This window comes from Artemia sp. Qi Xiang Cuo, chromosome 1 (assembly GCF_049724085.1).
Source record: "Artemia sp. Qi Xiang Cuo chromosome 1, ASM4972408v1, whole genome shotgun sequence".
Taxonomy (NCBI): domain Eukaryota; kingdom Metazoa; phylum Arthropoda; class Branchiopoda; order Anostraca; family Artemiidae; genus Artemia; species Artemia sp. Qi Xiang Cuo.
The window spans coordinates 10,489,442-10,509,350 of NC_142794.1; the positions used below are offsets into that span (position 1 = coordinate 10,489,442).

The 19,909-nt window shown below is 35.8% G+C and overlaps 1 protein-coding gene across 3 annotated transcripts in view; it reads right to left on the reverse strand.

Moving 5' to 3' along the window:
- The window catches only part of LOC148956001 (cell adhesion molecule Dscam2-like), a 240,243-nt gene that overhangs the window by 119,581 nt on the left and 100,753 nt on the right, over positions 1 to 19,909 (reverse strand). For all 3 annotated transcript variants that reach the window (XM_089093545.1, XM_089093538.1, XM_089093530.1), the window contains exons 10-11: positions 2,623 to 2,805; positions 484 to 625 (exon numbers count right to left, since the gene is read on the reverse strand). In XM_089093545.1, the coding sequence (XP_088949671.1) occupies positions 484 to 625; positions 2,623 to 2,805 (325 nt within the window). The remainder of the gene's footprint in view (positions 1 to 483; positions 626 to 2,622; positions 2,806 to 19,909) is intronic.

Consider the following 19,909-nt stretch of genomic DNA (forward strand, 5'->3'; position numbering starts at 1 on the left):
GGCTTGCATAGCTTTACTAGTATTAGTTAGATTGCTGCTGTAATGAGTAGGAGCAATATCAGCCATCAATTGTAGCAACAGTAGGAGCAACAGTGGGAGTATAGATTGGGAGGGACAATTGTGTCACTTTTAGGTGGCATGTTCTCTTTTAGTGGAAGTGTGGTAAGCAAACATGGAAAATGGATCGTCTTCAGGTGGCCCACCGAAATCTTAATATTTCTGTTATTTTTTCCATATGTATGTATTTTTTATAGCTTGTACATATACATTTTTTTAAATTATGGATATCCTTATAAAAAACATTACAAATCAATGATTAGATAACAAAATGGTTCGCATTGCTCACTTTAAAATATTATTTTTTAAATAAGCTAAAAATGTTATTTTATTATAAGCTAAAAATATTATATTATTTAAATATTATTATTTTTTAAATAATAAAAAAAAAAGAAGAAAGCAAAATTTAAAAGCAAAATTTCGAACCTCGAGTCTGGCTGTACCTTCATGCCCTCCTTTTGCCATGTAATATCCAACGGTAATGTTCCTTCCACATCACAAAGAAGTGAAGTTGTCTCTTTCTTGCGCACAGAAATTTTCTGAGCTGTTGGAAAGAACCGAGGACGGCCTGTAAAATAATGTCAAATCACATCTAAACAAGATTATAACAAAAAACTGGTCCAAGTACACCTTGAAGAGGCCCCTATACTGCCATCAACATTGTGTAGCCACATTATAGACCCTATGCCCTCTACAGTAACCTAAATAAATAAAAAAAGCATGATTAATATATGGCTGATAATGTAATCAATTGATACAAGCCTCATGGGAGGCTATCTAAGGTAATATGGAATTGAGGAATATTTACTAAACACTGTAGAATTTAATTTAAGCCAAACGCCGTGAAAAAGGAAACGAGATTAAGTTGATGGATTTAATTGTGTGATAAACAGGAAGAAAACGATTTAAGGCATTCCTCTCAAAATCAGAGTAAGAATTAATTTCAAAGACAAACAATGAGGAATTAGATCTTCAATTCGCTCTTAAAAACACTGCTAAACTGCTCAATAAATACCAAAATACACAGATAACACATATACGCATCTTACTAGCCTATTTAAAGGATCCCTTAGCACTTAAAGCGATCCCTATAATAATAATATAGGCCTACTTTATAGTATAGCAATATAAAAATAAGCTAGCCCCGCACAAGTTAAATTACTTAGAATATTAATAATACCATGGATAATAGTGACAGTTAGGTTCGAAAACTGAAAGTTTTCCCATATAATGGTAATTAAAAAATAGCACATATCTGAAACAGTTGGGAACACAGACTTCAGGGGGAACATGCGACGGCTATTCCCCTTCAAAGCTGGATACATGAGCAGGGGAAATGGAGAATTCATAGTTTACCCCCCCCCCCGACTCCCGGGGCAAATCTCCAAATTTGTTGAAATCTCCAAATTTTAGGCCATACCATAATTTCCTGAATTCTTTCATATAAACCACTTGTTGTTTTTCTGATTTGAATCACTCCCAAAATAATTTCTGCATACTTAATTGATCTCTAGCGGATTTTTTTTAAACTTTCTTTAACTAAAAACACACCCGAAGAATTTTGCTCTCCTTCATTGTCATATTATTTTCAAGAATATTTTCAACTATTTTAGTTGTGTATGCATAGGCTTAGGTGACCATACACGAATCAATTTCACAATTTCTTTGAACTTGGTTAAATTTTAGTCTTGATAAGAGTGAAACATGCAGAAATTCGGAGGGTTCTCCTCAATTCATGCACATTCCGCACTCTTTGGAATTAAATGTAACGCGGTTCTGCATGCAACTAAGTGACTTATGTTCCGTGTTTTCTCGATTTTTCTTGTAAATAACCATCAAAGTATCGCTATCACAAAATATGGACTTAAATTGACGGAGACTAATACCCAGACCACATTATAGTCACACTTTTTGATAAAACCAAATTTATACTCGACTGCAGCGACAATTATTTACGCCGTTCCTGACATCTCGATTTGTTCAATTTTTAACCATGAAACTCTTGATTGAGCAATCAGAGTCAAGATTCAAGGCATAATTTTTTGAAATATGAAAAAATGGAATTTCGGAACGGCAGTTTTTTTTTTATCTGTAACAGAAATTTCACAATAGTTAAAAAGACTCAGTATTTTCTTTTGTCGAGTGACGTGACTATAGTGTGGCTCGAGTAAAACCCTTAAGAACGTGTTTTGCCAGCACATATATGTGCCAGAAAATCTGACATTTTGATTTAATTTACTATAGAAGACGTATGAATTAAGTCAATGCGTGGTAGTATAGCATGGTCCAGTTTTCAAATTTTTTGGGAGTAAATAATTTGAAACTAATTAATAATATATAAATTAAGGAATTAGTTGAAAAAATTGAAGAGAAAGAATACATATATATATGTATATATATATATATATATATATATATATATATATATATATATATATATATATATATATATATATATATATATATATCCTATATTGTTTAAGAAATGATTTGAACTTAAACTATTTTAAAGCAAACAGTTTTATAACACGAATCACAAAAGAAAGGACAGATGTGTTTACTTACTTGCAAATGATAAATAAATGATTTTTTCTACGGGTATATTTAATATATTTTTTGCCTCACAGATGTACGTTCCATTATCATATTTTTGCGCTGAACTTATGTGAAGCGTTCCATTGTGCATTTGAAAGGGTCCCACAGCAGTTTTGTACTTTGGCAAAGGCTTCCTTGTACCATCATCTCTATCTGCAAGATGGTTTTATTTACTCTCTATATGAACAGAATTTTAGGTTAGATCGAAATCTGTCAAGCTTCAAAAAACATCTTGAAGGAAGAAACCTTTTCAAGGAACCTTTCCGTCAATAGGGAGCACCGACTTGGTGAATAATACGACCATTCAGAAACCAAGCAAAGTTTTATAATTTCCAAAAGTTTGGATCTATATACATTATTAAATAAAAAAAACAAGTTTTTTAACTGAAAGTAAGGAGCGACATTAAAAATTAAAACGAAAAGAAATTATACTGTGTATGAAAGGTGCTGTCCCCCCCTCAACGCCTCGCTCTTTACGCTAAAGTTTTCTATTGTTTAAAAAAAAAACAGAGTTGTGAGAAAGAGTCTGACTTTAGCGTAAAGAGCGAGGCGTTGAGGAGGGGACAGCCCCTTTCATATACGGTATAATTTCTGTTCATTTTAAGTTTTAATGTCGCTCCTTACTTAGTTTGTTTTCTATCACGACGTGAAAATGGTTTAAAGGGAAATCAGGTTCTTCTTGGCGTCTTTACGTCATTAGGTAAAAATATATTCATTAAAAATAGATGATTTGACATGTATTGTCATTCTTGAGGAAATAACCAGCACAGTTTTTTCCATCACCACCAATGAAAATATAAATGTTTTTTTTTTTTTTTTTTTTTACTTTTATAACTTTACTTTTATTTTTTTTACTTTTTTTTACTTTTATAATTTATTTTTACTTTTATAACATTAATAAATCAAATAATATTAACATTTTGATTACTAAATATCAGTATATGTATATTAAACTGACAAAGCACATTCATTTGTATTTTTTTCAGTAAAGCGCAAATTATTTTCTGGCCTTGGGAAGGCATAGGGGTTTTCAGCCCTACTCATGTTATTCCTGCTCGTTTTGAGTTCGACTCGGTTATTTATTGTAATTTCTGTTTGTTTTGGGTTCCATTTATTTATCGATGCTGATTTGTGGTAGTTTCACGCTTGTAGATTATTTGATTTTACTTTTATTCATTTTTGGTTTAATGGAGTTCTTTACTTTTTTTTGAAAAACTTATTTTGTGGAAAAAATTTTTTTAATTAATTTATGTTCGTTTTATGTTGACATAGACTTCTCAAGGAAAAAGTAAATAATACTTTAAGCCTATTCGTTTTTTATAATTTTATAATTTGGCCTGCTATGTGTATGCTGGAGAAAAATTTCCTGTCATTTATAACAACCTGCACGATCTAATAAACCTTGACAAAAGTAGTACTGTTTTATTTAGTTTCATACATCCTCTAGTTGACCTGAAGTAGAAAACTTGATACCATTCGCAAAAAAAAATCTTTTTACTTTCTTTGATAGCTTGGATACATCTTACACTATTTTGATTTGGTTAAATTTTAAGAGCAGAAGTAGCCCCGAAAGTTTGAACATAATACCCTCAGTCGTTCTTGGGATACTACTGAGATGGGTTATCGGGAATTAGCATTAACACAGTGCATTTGGATTTAATCTTAAGGCAACTTTTAGTTTTTAGACATAATGAGAAAATGGGAGGGTGGGAGTGGTAGGGGAACTAGTTGCACTCCAATCACGTTCGACTATTAAAAACAGCATTAGCCCTTTCTATTTTCAATCGAATGAGCCCTTTTCGAAGTTCCTAAGATAACTCCTTCGATACGAAGTGCCCTGGTCTAAACAAAAAAAAAAGAAAAAATTATAATACATTATACCCAATCGATCTATACTATAAAAATGTCAAGCTTTCCAATCACTTTCGACTATTAAAAAGGGCATTAGCCCTTTTAATTTCCACTTGAATGAGCCATTTTTGAGTTTCTACGACAACGCTTTCTATAAGCACCTTGTATGCCCCCAGGGCATAAATTACAACCCTTGTCCTGAGGGCTGTGAGGGGGTTGTCCTCCTCAAAGACCATAACTTTCCAACTACGTTAAAAAAATAACTGTCCCAAAATTTTGATTGGATGTGTTTTAGGTAATGGTAGGTGCGAAAGAGGGGTCATTTGCCGTCCAATCAGTTCCGACTATTAAAAGGGGCACCAGCCTTTGCAATTTCCAATTAAATGGGTCCTTTCTGAAGCTTCTACGACAAGACTTTCTTCAAGAACCGTATATGCCCCAGGGCATAATTTAAAACCCTTGACCTGAGGGCTCTGAGGGGGTTGTCCTCCTCAAAGACCTAATTTGCAGACCTTTCAACTACGTTGACACAAAATGGCTGAACAAAATTATTCCTTTTTGAAATTCTACGACAACGCTTTCTATAAAAAAAAACCTTATATGCCCCCAGGGCATAACTTACAACCCTTACCCTGAGGGCTGGGGGAGGGGTTGTCACCCTTAAAGACCTCATTTCTAAAAATTTTAACTACGTTGAACAAAATGGCTATCTAAAAATTTTGATTGGATGTGCTTGAGAGGCGAGTTAGTTGCCCTCAAATGACTTTCGACTATTAAAAAGGGCACTAGCCCTTTGAATTTCCAATCGAATGAGCCCTTTTTTAAGTTTCTACGACAAAGCTTTCAATAAAAACCTTGCATACCCCAGGGCACAACTTACAACCCTTACCCTGAAGACTGTGGGGGGAGTGTCATCCTCTTAGATATAATTTCCGGACCTTTCAACAACTTTGAACAAAATGGCTATCTCAAAATTTTGATTGGATGTGTTTGAATAAATGGTGGGCGTGGAAGGGGTGTTAGTTACCTTCCAATCACTTTTGACTATTAAAAAGGGCCATTTTAGTTTCCGATCGAATGAACCCTTTTTGAAGTTTCTACGACAACACTTTCAATAAAAAACCTTATATGCCTCCAGGGCATAACTTACACCCCTTACCCTGAGGAATGTGGGAGGGGGGGGGTGTCATCCTCAAAGGCCTAATTTCTAGAACTTTCAACTAAGTTGAACAAAATGGCTATCTCAAAATTTTTATTGTGTTTGGGGAAAGGTGGGCGTAAGAGGGGGGTTAGTTGCCCTCCAATCATTTTCGACTTTTAAAAAGGGCATTAGCCCTTTGAATTTCCAATCGAAAGAGCCTTTTTTGAAGTTTCTATGACAACGCTTTCTATAAAAACCTTATACTCTCCCAGGGCATAACTTACAACCCTTGCCCTGAGGGCTTGGGGGAGTGTCCTCCTCAAAAACATAATTTCTATTTGGAAATGAACTACGATGAACAAAATTGGTATCTCAAAATTTTGGATGTGTTTGGGGAAATCGTGGGAGTGAAAGGGTGCATAGTTACTTTCTAATCATTTGCTACATATAAAAAGGACGATAACCACTTCTATTTTGCATTGAATGAGTCTTTTGCGAAGTTTCTACGATACCTTCTTTAATACGAAGTGCCCTGGTCTAAGACCAAGAAAAAAAAATACTACATTGTGCCCACATCGTTCTTTGCTTAGACAGCGCTATTGTGCTGCCTATGATACGCAACCCTGCTATGGGGAGAGAACGCAATCCTGTTTAACACCTGATTTAATGAGAAACCAGATACTAACCTAACTTCCTACATTAACTGCAGCAGTGTTATTCTTGTACATAGCATTAATCACTCCAATGTATTTGTCTGGTATACCATACAAGGATAAGACCTTCACTAAAGTTCTTCTATCACTATAACCAAACGCTTGCTCATAATCTATAAAACTGAGGGCTAACGATCTTTGATGACTCAGGACATTTGGTCGACACATCCTCTACTCTTCCTAAAACACTATCAGCACCTGGAGCCTTATTATTTTTTAATCCTCTTAGTACTTTCACCAATTCTTCCTCACAAGTTGAATTTTCGTTCACATCTAAAGTGTCACAAACTTTTTCATTCTTTTCTCTATTTATTCCTGTAACTCTATCACGCTTTAGCATATTCTCAAAATCTTGCTTTACCATGTTCTACCCAGCTCTCTTTAACTCTTTTCTTATTACTAATTGAGGCCCCATTTCTATCTTTAATTGGGACAAGTCCACATTGACTATTCCCTCTCAATTTATCAACATATTAAACAAATAAACAAAAGCAAGTACAATATTCTACTAGGCTATTATGCCACCCGTCTGCATCTTCCAGATCTTCGGGAATTTTATCTATGGCCTCTACTTAACGCCTCCTTTGTTCATATTTTAATGCTTGTTCCACAATCCTTTTATGTTCATATGATCTATCACTCTTGTATAGCCCCCCCCCCTTTCTCCATTAAACATAAGACACTTTTACTAGTATTTCTAGCCGCATTTTTAACTTCTTTTTTTTCCCGAAGACACCATCAGTGACTTCATAAACTATTTTCCTTATTTTTATTTCATTTATATTCTACATTCTCAAATTTTAAACTCTCAATTTAGTATTCAACTGTTCCTGGAAAGTTTTTCTTACATTATCATACCGGAGTCTACCAACGTCATAGCTTCCCGGAAGTAAGTTACTCTTTCTAAATTTCAGATCTGAATCAAATCTAGACACTACTAGACGGTGATGTTTACTTTTGATATCAATTTAATATCTTGCTTCGACCCGGTCAGTCTTCTATTTACACTAACATAATCAACAAGATTAAGGGGAAAGGTTTTTGAGTCATAAAATCTGCCAGTTGTTAACGAATAATGCTTTTTTTTATTGGGAAGCATGCATACCTGTTTTGGTTGGGGGCGGGGGAGTTTAATTTTCTGCTGGGGGATTTTCCCTAGGAAGAAATTTCTATGGGCAGCAAAGTTTCCAAGGGGTAAACTTTTCAGCGGAAATTGTGCTATGGGTGAACTTTCAAAAATTCCTATACGAAATTCTTTTTATTGGTCTTGCTTTCTCTTAGCCGACTAAACTTTACTAAACTGATGTCCCCGGGATTGAACAGTCTAGAAGATCTTTCCGTAAGAGGATTTTTCGTGGACGTCGAGCCAGATTTCCCGGCATTATTTAAAAATGACAAAAATTACATTAAAAAAACAAGTTTTATCAACTAAAATTAAGGAGCAACATTAAAACTTAAAACGAATAAAAATTATTACTCATATGGGGGAGTTGTCCCCTTTTTAATACCTCGCTCATTGCGCTAAAGTTTGAATAGTTCCTTAAGGACGACTCGTGAAACACAACAGTCATTTAATTAGATCAATAAGAAGCTTATTTACAAGTAATAAAAAACTTTAGCGTCAAGAGCGAGGTATTGAGGAAAGGGCAACCCCACTCATATTAGACCCCGGCGCCGCGCCGGCGGATCAACCGAACGCCACCAACGACAGGCCCGGTTAACTGTCACCGAAGTGTCACTACGCCACCGGCGCGTCACCACCGGCAGAGGCGGTGGTGTTCGGCTGATTTTGAATTAACTTTGCGGCAATTCTTTATTGCGTCAACCGCAAAGTCGGAGCTTTTCTTTCTCGTGTGGTTTAGTATTTCAATTTTCCTGATTAGAAATCAAGCAGGGCTTCCACTACCCCTGAATTTGCGGGTATTTCCCCGAAAATCTATGCGTCAACCCGAAAAAAAATTTGATTCTCCGAATTCCCGAAAATCACCCAATCACGGTGCCACCCCTAGCGATTTATCACCAGTGACTTTCCCTGCCAAATATTACTTTGCATACCATAATTCTTCGCTACTCTCTGGATCGTTATTTCTAGTTTATTTTGTTACTTTGCATAAAAACCAGACAGATGCAGTTGCAATACAAAAAAAGGATCGTCTTTATGAAATGAGATTAAATCATTTGGAATGCAGTTTCCTAATTGCTATTTCTTACATCATTTATAGTCAAGAATTTTATTTTTAAGTTTAGTAGAACATATTTACTACAATACATCTTCAGTAAGATTTTGAAATTGATAGGCCAACGATTTTTTCTGCTGCAGAATCGTCATTTTGCAGAGTTTTGTTTTCTTTTGCTGTTTTTGGGTAAGATGTCCTTAATGTTTGATACACAATTGTTAAACGTCTGATAGATTAAAGACAATACAATCTTCTTTCTGAAAAAATTTTACCCCCCCCCCCTTATCTTTTGTGTATTGTAAATATTGTTTTATGTTTGGTATATTTCGACAGTTGGAGAATGTTTTGAAATGCGAATCAACACATATAAATTAAAGAAGGAGGAAGCCAAGCAAAAATACTCCGTACAACATCTTTGTCCAACCTCTATGATAATTTAAAAATTAACAAGATTGTCGTGAGTTATACTTAATACACCACTTGTATAGTTTTATCGTCCAAAGGGAAAGGGACACATCTGTCTAACCCGTTTTTTTCTCATTGATGAAACGAGTTTACTTTGAAAAAATTCATTCATAAGTACCAGGCAGATTCACAATAAAACAAATTGGTGTGACGAAAGCGATATAGACATCCCCACCAAACGTTGCGCTCTAGTGACAATGGCGCCCTTGGTCCAATGCCCAAGTTACATAAAAAGGCCAGGTCATAATTAAAGCTTTCAATTTGGGAGGTTCAAGGAGGAGTTTTTGACAGTCTTATGACCTCAAGGTACTAGATGTTGCAACGTTCTTACGTATCTACGGTGGTTTAAAAAATTCGATCACCCCACAAATGATGACCAAAAATATGCACAAATATAACAAATGTAACATTTGGAATATTATAACACTTTTTTCAAAGTTTTGAAGAAAAGCAAAAAAGGCTAAATACTCCTAACTACGCTGGAAAGCTATTTTAAAAAGAAACTCTTTAGAGATTTCCATGGATATGATCATAACAGAAGCTTTGAACCTGGGTGGGGATCAAAGAGGAGTCTTTTGAGTAGTTTGACCACAGGGGACTTATTGTTGCGACTTTCTTAAATTTGGTAATTTTTGTGAGCCTTTGGAAATGTGAGCATTTGGAAATCAAAAGCTTAAATTCAATAACTGATACTAAGTCTCCTAACATTTTGCTTGGATTAAAAGTGACGAACTAAGAAGAAAATCTCAACATCTTCCTGGAGCTACTTCAGTCTGCATATTATTTCATTTAATTATATTTAAAACGGATGAGCTTTCAATTTTTTACCTAAGAAAATAGCTGGCACTTCATTTTTCTTCATACCGAATAAACCATGTGTTTTTTGTTTCATTGTAATTCAAGTGTTCTCATGTGAAGTTTCCATCATGTATTTTTCAATTTGATAAATTTACTCCTTTTAGATGTAGTTTATAATTTAGATGATATTAGGTATTTATGAGTTTATAATTTGGAATGAATCCCCAAAAGAAAAAATTAATAATATCGAAAAGAGCAGCCAAAAGCAATAAAAAAAAGCAGCAGTTCAACATTAGCCTACATGACATATATTCTATAAAGAAGCCGAAAAGAAGACAAAACAGATAAAGACAAAGGGCATTATGAAAAAATTAAGCTTCTAAGTTCAAACTTATATTCAAAGTTTTTACCCAGATAACTGACGAACTTTGTGGTACGGTATTTGAAGTTTTGTATGCAGTAATGCTCGATGAAATAAACTAGCCTACTAATTTTGATAATTATTTATGTTAAGAATACCTAGCTAATAGATACTTCAACTATTATGCAAGGATTATGAAACGCCACAGCCATTTCGTTTCTACCAGATTTCTACTTCTCTTGATGAATAATGAAGAAGACCAGTTTCCAGCCAGCGACATGGGAAGTTTTGAACTCATGAATAGGCCCGAACCTGTTGTAAATTTAGGTTGTGATTTAAGAAAGACTGATGAAAACATTAATGTTTGCGGTCAACATTGATCACGCCGGCAGCGCACCACCGCTGCTGTTTTTGGCCCCGCCGCCGCCGGTCTTCCCTCATCGGCGCGGCACCAGGGTCTAACTCATATACGTAATAATTTTTGTTTGTTTTGAGTTTTAATTTTCTCTTTACTCTCAGTTGAAAAAACTTGTTTTTGTTTTATTTAATATAATTCCCTTTAAACGACAAAAAAAACATTAACCCCCGACAGAGAGAAGAGCTTGTAAAGTCAGGTACGGTATATAAATAGTAGAACATATCATAAATAAAACAGAACTTTTTGTCAAAATTATAATAATAACAAAAATAAATCAGTTAATAAAAGAAAAACAACAAAGAATGCTCGATAAAAGGGGATGAAAGGCTACCCCAACATGAGTACACTAAAATAAACAAACGCACAAAAAAATTATAATAGGGCCTATATTTAGGTATTCCATCATCACTGGTCAATGAACGATCTTTAGTGTTTCCTTTTTTAACTCAAGATGATATTTCAGGAATAACTCAATTAGTTTTACCATTCAACTTATATGTGTTGGAAGTTAATTGTATTTGATTTAGAAATGAAATATAGACTTTTCGGAAACTACAAAAGGGATTCACTATGTTCTAGAACGTCTAAGAGCCGAAGTAAGTAAGTAAGTAAGACGGCACTAGACCCTTAAGACGGCACTAGACGGCAATAGCCAACCTGGTGGTGCTGATCTCTGTTTCATGGCCCTTCAGCCAGGAAGTGCAATGGGGGGCTGGGGGCTAACCAAAAGTACCATATCGAAGAAATAATTTCTCTTATATGTTTAAAAACTAGCAAATTGAAGAAAAACACATCATTTCTGTTAATATATTTTTGAAGTTTTGATGGTGGATGTAAAAAATTTTGTGAATATTCTCACTGATCCAGTTTGAAGTACATGCAATGGTTTTGTACTCCTCCAAAACTTGTTAAAATAAATAATTGTGCAATAATTCAAATAAAAAGCAATTAAAAAGTGGTGTTTTTGTATCATAAAATGCCATTAGCGAACAATTATTTTTACTCAGCTCAGAGCCCATAAAACAGGGCCTTAAAGGGCAAACATGAACCATAGATTGTAACTCTAGTGCTCTGCATTCACGAAATAGCAATTTTATCCAATTTAATCTCTAGTAATCCACCTTTATAAATTCTCTTCTACAGACAATTTGGATAAGCAGTGTTCTATCTATCTGCTTTGCAAGTTTATTTCCAGAAAACAGTATATAATATCCCCTGCCCTTCAACTGCAGGGAAACACTTGCGGATATTGTTTTGTAGCTGATAAAGCTTGAAAATACGTTATCTCTTAGGAAGCTGTATTGATTTGAAATTCAAACTTGAGAACTGAACTTAACCGGATCTAAAGGAAAATCTGTTAAAGCTTGTTAGCAACTTATTTCAGATATTCAATACGCCATCAACTTTTTTGTAAGGGGATGTGAACGATTTTTTTTTTTTTTTTTTTTTTTTTTTTTTTTTTTAATGCACCAAAAACGTGTAGCTGCTTCCATGTCAAGTCCAATCAAAAGTAAATATCTTTGAGGAAATTTTATTATAATTTTGGTAAATTATAGTTATGAAGTAAAAATTATAGCCTAGATATATCCATTAGTTTAGATCATCAGCAGCCGCTTTTGTCCCCCTAGACATTTTTGGCCCCCTTAGATTTTGAAAATTGCCATTTTTGTATATTTTTTCAATGAAAAGTTGCTTTTCACAGCATTTTCTGCGAAAAACTGAAAAACAGTGAAATTGGACTGAATCAAATTCAAATAAATTCTTTTACCACCTCCCCCTAATTTTTTTGTGAATTGACACTACTGGAAACTTCAAATGTTTATTTTAAAATATATACTATGATTTTTATTATATGTAGTTTGGTTCATTCCAGTGCAATAAGATCTAGATTGAAGCAATACGAGTTTACAATTAAAATTTTGATGAGCAGTAAGTTTAGGATAATTTTTTACAATATGTGCAGGTACCTTATCATGGCAGGGCGTATATTGAATATTGAAAATTCTAATTCCCTTTTCAAGAGTCAAAAGAGATTAGAGAATAGCCAACCCCCTTAGAAAGCCCTTTTAGCTGCTAGTCCTCGCCCCTACCAAGAAAGTCATTTTGTTTCAATAGTCAACAGGCCAATAATTATGCTTTTGGGGATAGCATCCTCCTTTAAAGTCCCTGGAATGAGGGCTCCAAACCACGGAAGTTGCCTATTGTTTATGTATAGGTTTTATTATCACAGGCAGCACAGTACCACTGCCTAAGTAACGAACGATTAGGCCATGATGTATTATTTTGTTATTTTTAGACCATGGCACTTCGCAGAGATGAAGTTGTCATAGAAATTTCAAAAGGGGCTCATTTGATTGAAAATTGCGAGTTTTAGTGCCCTTTTTAATAGTTGTAGTTGTTGGAGGCAACCAGGCTCCCTTTCACGACTATCATTTCCCCAAACACATCCAATCAAAATTTTGAGGTAGCCATTTTGTTCAGCGTATGGTAGTAGAATGTCTTTGAAGATGACGACTCCCCCACCCCCACAGCCCTCAAGGCAAGGATTTTAAGTTATAGCCTACGTTGGAGGCATATAACGTTTTTATGAAAAATGTGGCCATATAAACTTCCAAGAGGGCTCATTGTTTTGGAAATGAGAAGTTTAAGTGCTCTTTTTAAGATTCAACATGATTCGAGGGCAGCTAGCTCCCCCCCCCTCACGTCCTATTTTCCTCAAATACATCCGATAAAAATTAAGAGAGCCATTTGTTCAAAACATAGTCAAAAGATCACATGACAAGGCCTTCAGGATTGACAGAACCCCCAGAGTCTGGGGCAAGGGTTTTAAGGCATGCCTCGGGGGCATTGGCAATAAGGTTTTTATGGAAGAGGTGGTCGTGTGAAATTTAGAGGAGGCTCATTTGATTGGAAATGTTAAGTTTTATTTCCCCTTTAAGAGTAAAAAGTGATGGAGGGCAATAGCAACAACCCTGTCTTGTCACCCTCTTTTCCCCAATCAAATCCGACCAAAATACTGAGACAGCCATTCTGTTCACACATTGATCATTGACTAGGCAGCCATGGTGAGAATCCTGTTTATTTCGATAAAAGTGTTGAGGAAATTCCTAAAATGACTGAAAAATCTGATGAAATCAAGACTAAGGAATGGTCGAATGAAATTCAGGGGTCCCAAAAAAGCAGAGAAGCAAAGGTACAAGGTACAAGGTACAAAGGTACAAGGCGTTTGATATGATAATAATTATTCATAATCAAAAGAAAATCAAAAGCCTTAGGGACATCCAGAAAAATAACAGCTGTAATCAAACCAGAGTCAAGCGCAGTGTGAAGAAAATTCAATACAATTGCACATGCATGCTTTGCTGAATGTTTTGCTCAAAAACCAAATTGAAAATCATGGAAAAAATCTTTTGCCTCTAGAAAAGGAAGTAAATGGGAAAGGGCCCTTTCAAATATTTTTCTAAAAACAGACAGAAAAGATATTGGTCAATAATTAGCTGTATCATTCCATGCCCACCTTTATTTAATTAAAAAAAAAAACTTTTTCCACAAAATAAGTTTTTCAAAGAAAAGTAAAGAACCCAATTAAATAAAAAATGAGCAAAAATAAAATCAAATAATCTACCAAGCGTGAAACTACCAAAAATCAGCATAGATAAATAAATGAAACCCAAAACGAACAGAAATTACAATAAATAGCCGAGTCAAACTCAAAACGAGCAGAAATGAACATGAGTAGGGCTCAAAACCCCCTATGCCTTCCCAAGGCCAGAACATAATTATATATATATATATATATATATATATATATATATATATATATATATATATATATATATATATATATATATATATATATATATATATATATATATATATATATATATATATATATATATATTAAACTGACAATGCTCATTCATTTGTATTTTTCCTCATTCATTTGTATCTTTACTTTTCTTTGAAAAACTTATTTTGTGGAATTTTTTTTTTATTAATTTCTGTTCGTTTTATATTTACATAGTCTTTTCAGGGAAAAAGAAAATAATAGTTTAAGTCTTTTCGTTTTTTTTTAAGACTGTATAGTTTGGTCTGCTATTTGTATGCAGGAGAAAATTTTTTAGCAATTTTTAACAACATACACCCTTTTAAAAATCTGGACACAAATAGTAGTGTTTAATTTCGTTTCATACCTCCTCTAGTTGACCTGAAATAGAAAACTTGATACCATTCGCAAAAAAATTGTTTACTTTCTTGGATAGCTTGCATACACTTACGCTATTTTGATTTGGTTAAATTTTAAGAGCAAAACTAGCCCCAAACGTTTGAATATAATACCCTCAGTCGTTCTTGGGATACTGCTGAGATGCCCTATTGAGAATTAGCATTAACACAATGCATTTCGATTTCATCTTAAGGCAAAATTTAGTTTTTAATCATAATGGGCAAATGGGAGGGTGGGCGTGGGAGGGGGATTAGTTGCCCACCAATCACTTTCAGCGATTAATTAAGGCACTAACCCTTTTATTTTCAATCGAATGAGCCCTTTTCGAAGTTTCTACGACAACTCCTTCGATACGAAGTGCCTTGGTCTAAAAAAAAGAGAGAAAAAAAAATTGTACCGACATCGCTCTTTACTATAAAAATGTCACGACTTCCAATCACTTTCGACTATTAACAAGGGCACTAGGGCCCTTTCAATTTTCAATCGAATGAACCCTTTTTGAGTTCATACGTCAAAGCTTTCTATAAACACCTTATATGCCCCCAGGGCATAAATTACAGCCTTATCCTGAGGGATGTGAGGGGGTTGGCATCCTCAAAGACCTAATTTCCTTTCAACTACGTTGAATAAAATGGTTATCTCAAAATTTTGATTGGACGTGTTTGAAGAAATCGTGGGCGTGAGAGGGGCGTTAGTTGCTCTCCAATCACTTTCAACTATTAAAAAAGGCATTAGTCCTTTCAGTTTCCAATCGGATGAGCTCTTTTGAAGTTTTTACGACAATGCTTTCTATAAAAACCTTATTTGCCCTCAGAACATAACTTAAAGCCATTGACCTGAAGGCTATGAGGGGGTTGTCATCCTCAAAGACTTAATTTCCAGATCTTTTAACTACGTTGAACAAAATGGCTATCACAAAATTTTAATTGGGCGTGTTTGGGGAAATGGTGGGCATGAGAGGGGGCTTAGTTGCCCTCCAATCACTTCCGACTATTAAAAAGGGCACTAGGCCTTTCAATTTGTAAATCGAATACGCCCTTTTTGAAGTTCCTACAACAACGCTTTCTATAAGAAAAACATTATATGCCCCAAAGACAAAACTTACAGCCCGTGAAATGAGGGCTGAAGGGGGGATTGTCATCCTTAAAAACATAATTTCCGGACTTTTTATCTACTTCGAAAAAAATGTCTGTCTCAAAATTTTGATTGGATGTATTAGAAAAGAAATGATGGGTGTGAGACGGGTGTTAGTTATCCTTCAATCACTTTCGACTAGACTATTAAAAAAGGGCGCATAGCCCTTTGAATTTTCAATCGAATGAGCCCTTTTTCAAGTTTCTATGACGAAGGTTTCAATAAAAACTTTATATGACCCCAGGGCATAACGTACAACCCTTACCCTGAGGACTGTGGAGGGAGTGTCATCCTCAAATATAAAATTTCCGGACCTTTCAACTACTTTGAACAAAATGGCTATCTCAAAATTTTGAATGGATGTGTCTGGATAAATAGTGGGCGTGGAAGGGGTGTTAGTTGCCTTCTAATCACTTTCGACCATTAAAAAGGGCACTAGCAATTTCAATTTAAAAATCAAATAAGCCCTTTTTGTAGTTTCTACGACGACGTTTTCTATAAAAACCTTATATGCCCCCAGGGTATAACTTACAACCCTTGCCCTGAGGGTTGTGGGGAAAGTGTCCTCCTCAAAAAGAAAATTCCTTTGTGGAAATAAACTACGCTGAACAAAATGGCTATCTCAAAATTTTAATTGGATTGTTTGGGGAAATGGTGGGCGTGGAAGGGGTGTTATTTGCCTTCCAATAACTTTTGACTATTAAAAAGGGCACTGGCCATTCCAATTTCCAATCGATTGAGCCCTTTTCGAAGTTTCTACGACAACTCCTTCGATACGAAGTGCCCTAGTATGAAAAAAAAATCGATACGAAGTTCCCCAAAAATGTTTGGGTGAACGGTGGGCGTGAGAGGGGAATTGTTGCCTTTCAAGTACTTTCAACTATTAAATAGGGCACTAGCCCTTTGAATTTCCAATCGAATGAGCCCTTTTTCAAGTTTTTGCGGCAACGCTTTCTATTAAAACCTTATATGCCCCCAGGGCATAACTTACAACCCTTGCCCTGAAGACTATGAGGAGAGTGTCTAGCTCTAAGATATAATTTCCGGACCTTTCAACTGCGTTGAACAAAAACGCCATCTCAAAATTTTGACTGGATGTGTTTGGGGAAATGGCGGGCGCGGAAAGGGTGTTAGTTGCCCTCCAATCACTTTCGACCATTAAAAAGGGCCCTAGCCATTTGAATTTCCAATCGAATAAGCCTTTTTTTTCAAGTTTCTACAACAATGCTTTCTATAAAGACCTTATATGCCACCAGGGCATAATTTACAAACCTTGCCCTGAGGGCTTTGGGGGGGGGGGGTTGTCATCCTCAAAGACCTAGTTCCAGAACTTTCAACTACGTGAACAAAATGGCTATCTCAAAATTTATTGTTTTTGGGGAAAAGGTAGGCGTGAGAGAGGGGTTAGTTGTTCTCCAATCACTTTCCACTATTAAAAAGAGCACTAGCCTTTTGAATTTCTAATCGAATAAGCCTTTTTTGAAGTTTCTACAGCAACGCTTTCTATAGAAATCTTACATGCCCCCAGGGCACAACTTACAACCCTTGCCCTGAGGGCTGTGGGGGAGTGTCCACCTCAGAAACAAAATTTCTATCACAAAGCCTCCAATCACTTTCGACTATTAGAATGGGCATTAGCCCTTTCTATTTTCAATCGAAAGAGCCCTTTTTGAAGTTCCCAAGACAACTCCTTCGATACGAAGTGCCCTTGTCTAAACAAAAAAAAAAAAGAAAAAAATAATAATACATTGAAGCCACATAGATCTTTACTATAAAAATGTTAAGCCTTCCAATCACTTTCGACTATTTAAAAGGGCACTAGCCCTTTCAGTTTTCAATCGAATGAGCCTTTTTTTAGGTTCTAAGACAATGCTTTCTATAAAAAAAAAACTTATATGCCCCCAGGGCATAAATTACAACCCTTGCCCTGAGAGCTGTGAGGTGGTTGTCATCCTCAAAGACCTAATTTCCAGAATTTTCAACTACGTTAAACAAAATTGCTATCTCAAAATTTTGATAGGATGTGTTTGGGGAAATGGTGGGTGTGAGAGGGGCGTTAGTTACTCTTCAATCATTTCCAACCATTAAAAAGAGTACTAGCTCTTTGAATTTCCAATCGAATGAGCCCTTTTGAAGTTTCTACGACAACGCTTACAATTAAAAACCTTATATGCCCCCAAAATTTTGATTGGATGTGTTTAGGGAAATTGTGGGCGTGAGTGGGGGGTTAGTTGCCCTCCAATCACTTCCGACTGGTAAAAAGGGCACTAGCCCTTTCAATTTCCAATCAAATGAGCCCTTTTTGAGGTTTTTACGACAACACTTTCTTGAAGAACCTTATATCCCCCAGGGCATAACTTACAACCCTTGACCTGAGGGCTGTGAGGGGGTTGTCATCCTCAAATTTCTGGACCTTTCTACTACGTTGAACAAAATGGCTATCTCAAAATTTTGATTGGATGTGTTTGGGGAAATGGTGGGCGTGAGAGGGGGGTTAGTTGCCATCCAATCACTTTCGACTATTAAAAGGGACATTAGCCCTTTCAATTTCCAATCGATTGAGCCCTTTTTGAAGTCTCTGACAACGCTTTCTACAAAAAAAAATAACCTTATATGCCCCCGGGGCATAACTTACAACACTTGCCCTGAGTGCTGTGGAGGGAGTGTCATCCTCTAAAACATAATTTCCGGACCTTTCAACTCCTTTGAACAAAATGGCTATCTCAAAATTTTGATTGGATGTCCTGATAAATGGTGGGCGTGGAAGAGGTGTTAGATACCTTCCAATCACTTTCGACTATTAAAAGGGGCACTAGCCATTTCAATTTCCAATCAAATGAGCCCTGTTTGAAGTTTCTATAACAAAGCTTTCTATAAACAGCTTATATGCCCCAAGGCATAAATTACAACCCTTGTCCTGAGGGCTGTGAGGGGGTTGTCCTCCTCAAAGACCTAATTGATTTCTGAGAACTCTCCTCAAGAACTTTCAACTACGATAAACAAAATGGCTATCTCAAAAATTTTGATTGGATGTGTTTAGGAAAATGGTGGGCGTGAGAGGGGCGTTAGTTGCTCTCCAATAATTTTTAACTATTAAAAAGGCACTAGCTCTTTCAATTTCTAATCAAATGAGTCCTTTTGAAGTTTCTACGACAATACTTTCAATAAAAACCTTATATGCCCCCAGGTTATAACTTACAACCCTTACCCTGATGGCTGGGGGGGTTGGGTTGTCATATTCAAAGACCTAATTTCCAGAACTTTCAATTACGTTGAATAAAATTGCCATCTCAAAATTTTGATTGGATGCGTTTGGGGAAATGGCGGGCGTGGAAGGGGTGTTAGTTACCTTCCAATCACTTTCGACTATTAAAAGGGGCACTAGCCATTTCAATTTCCAATCAAATGAGCCCTGTTTGAAGTTTCTACAACAAAGGTTTCTATAAACAGCTTATATGCCCCCAGGGCATAAATTACAACCCTTGTCCTGAGGGCTGTGAGGGGATTGTCCTCCTCAAAGACCTAATTAATTTCTGAGAACTCTCCTCAAAGAACTTTCAACTACGTTAAACAAAATGGCTATCTCAAAAATTTTGATTGGATGTGTTTGGAAAAATGGTGGGCGTGAGAGGGGCGTTAGTTGCTCTCCAATAATTTTCAACTATTGAAAAGGCACTAGCTCTTTCAATTTCTAATCGAATGAGTCCTTCTGAAGTTTCTACGACAATGCTTTCAATAAAAACCTTATATGCCCCCAGGTTATAACTTACAACCCTTGCCCTGATGGCTGGGGGGGGGGGGGTGTCATCTTCAAAGACCTAATTTTCAGAACTTTCAACTACGTTGAAGAAAATTGCTATCTCAAAATTTAGATTGGATGTGTCTGGGGAAATGGTGGGCGTGAGAGGGGGGTTACTTGCCATCCAATCACTTTCGACTATTAAAAAGGGCACTAGCCGTTCTAATTTCCAATC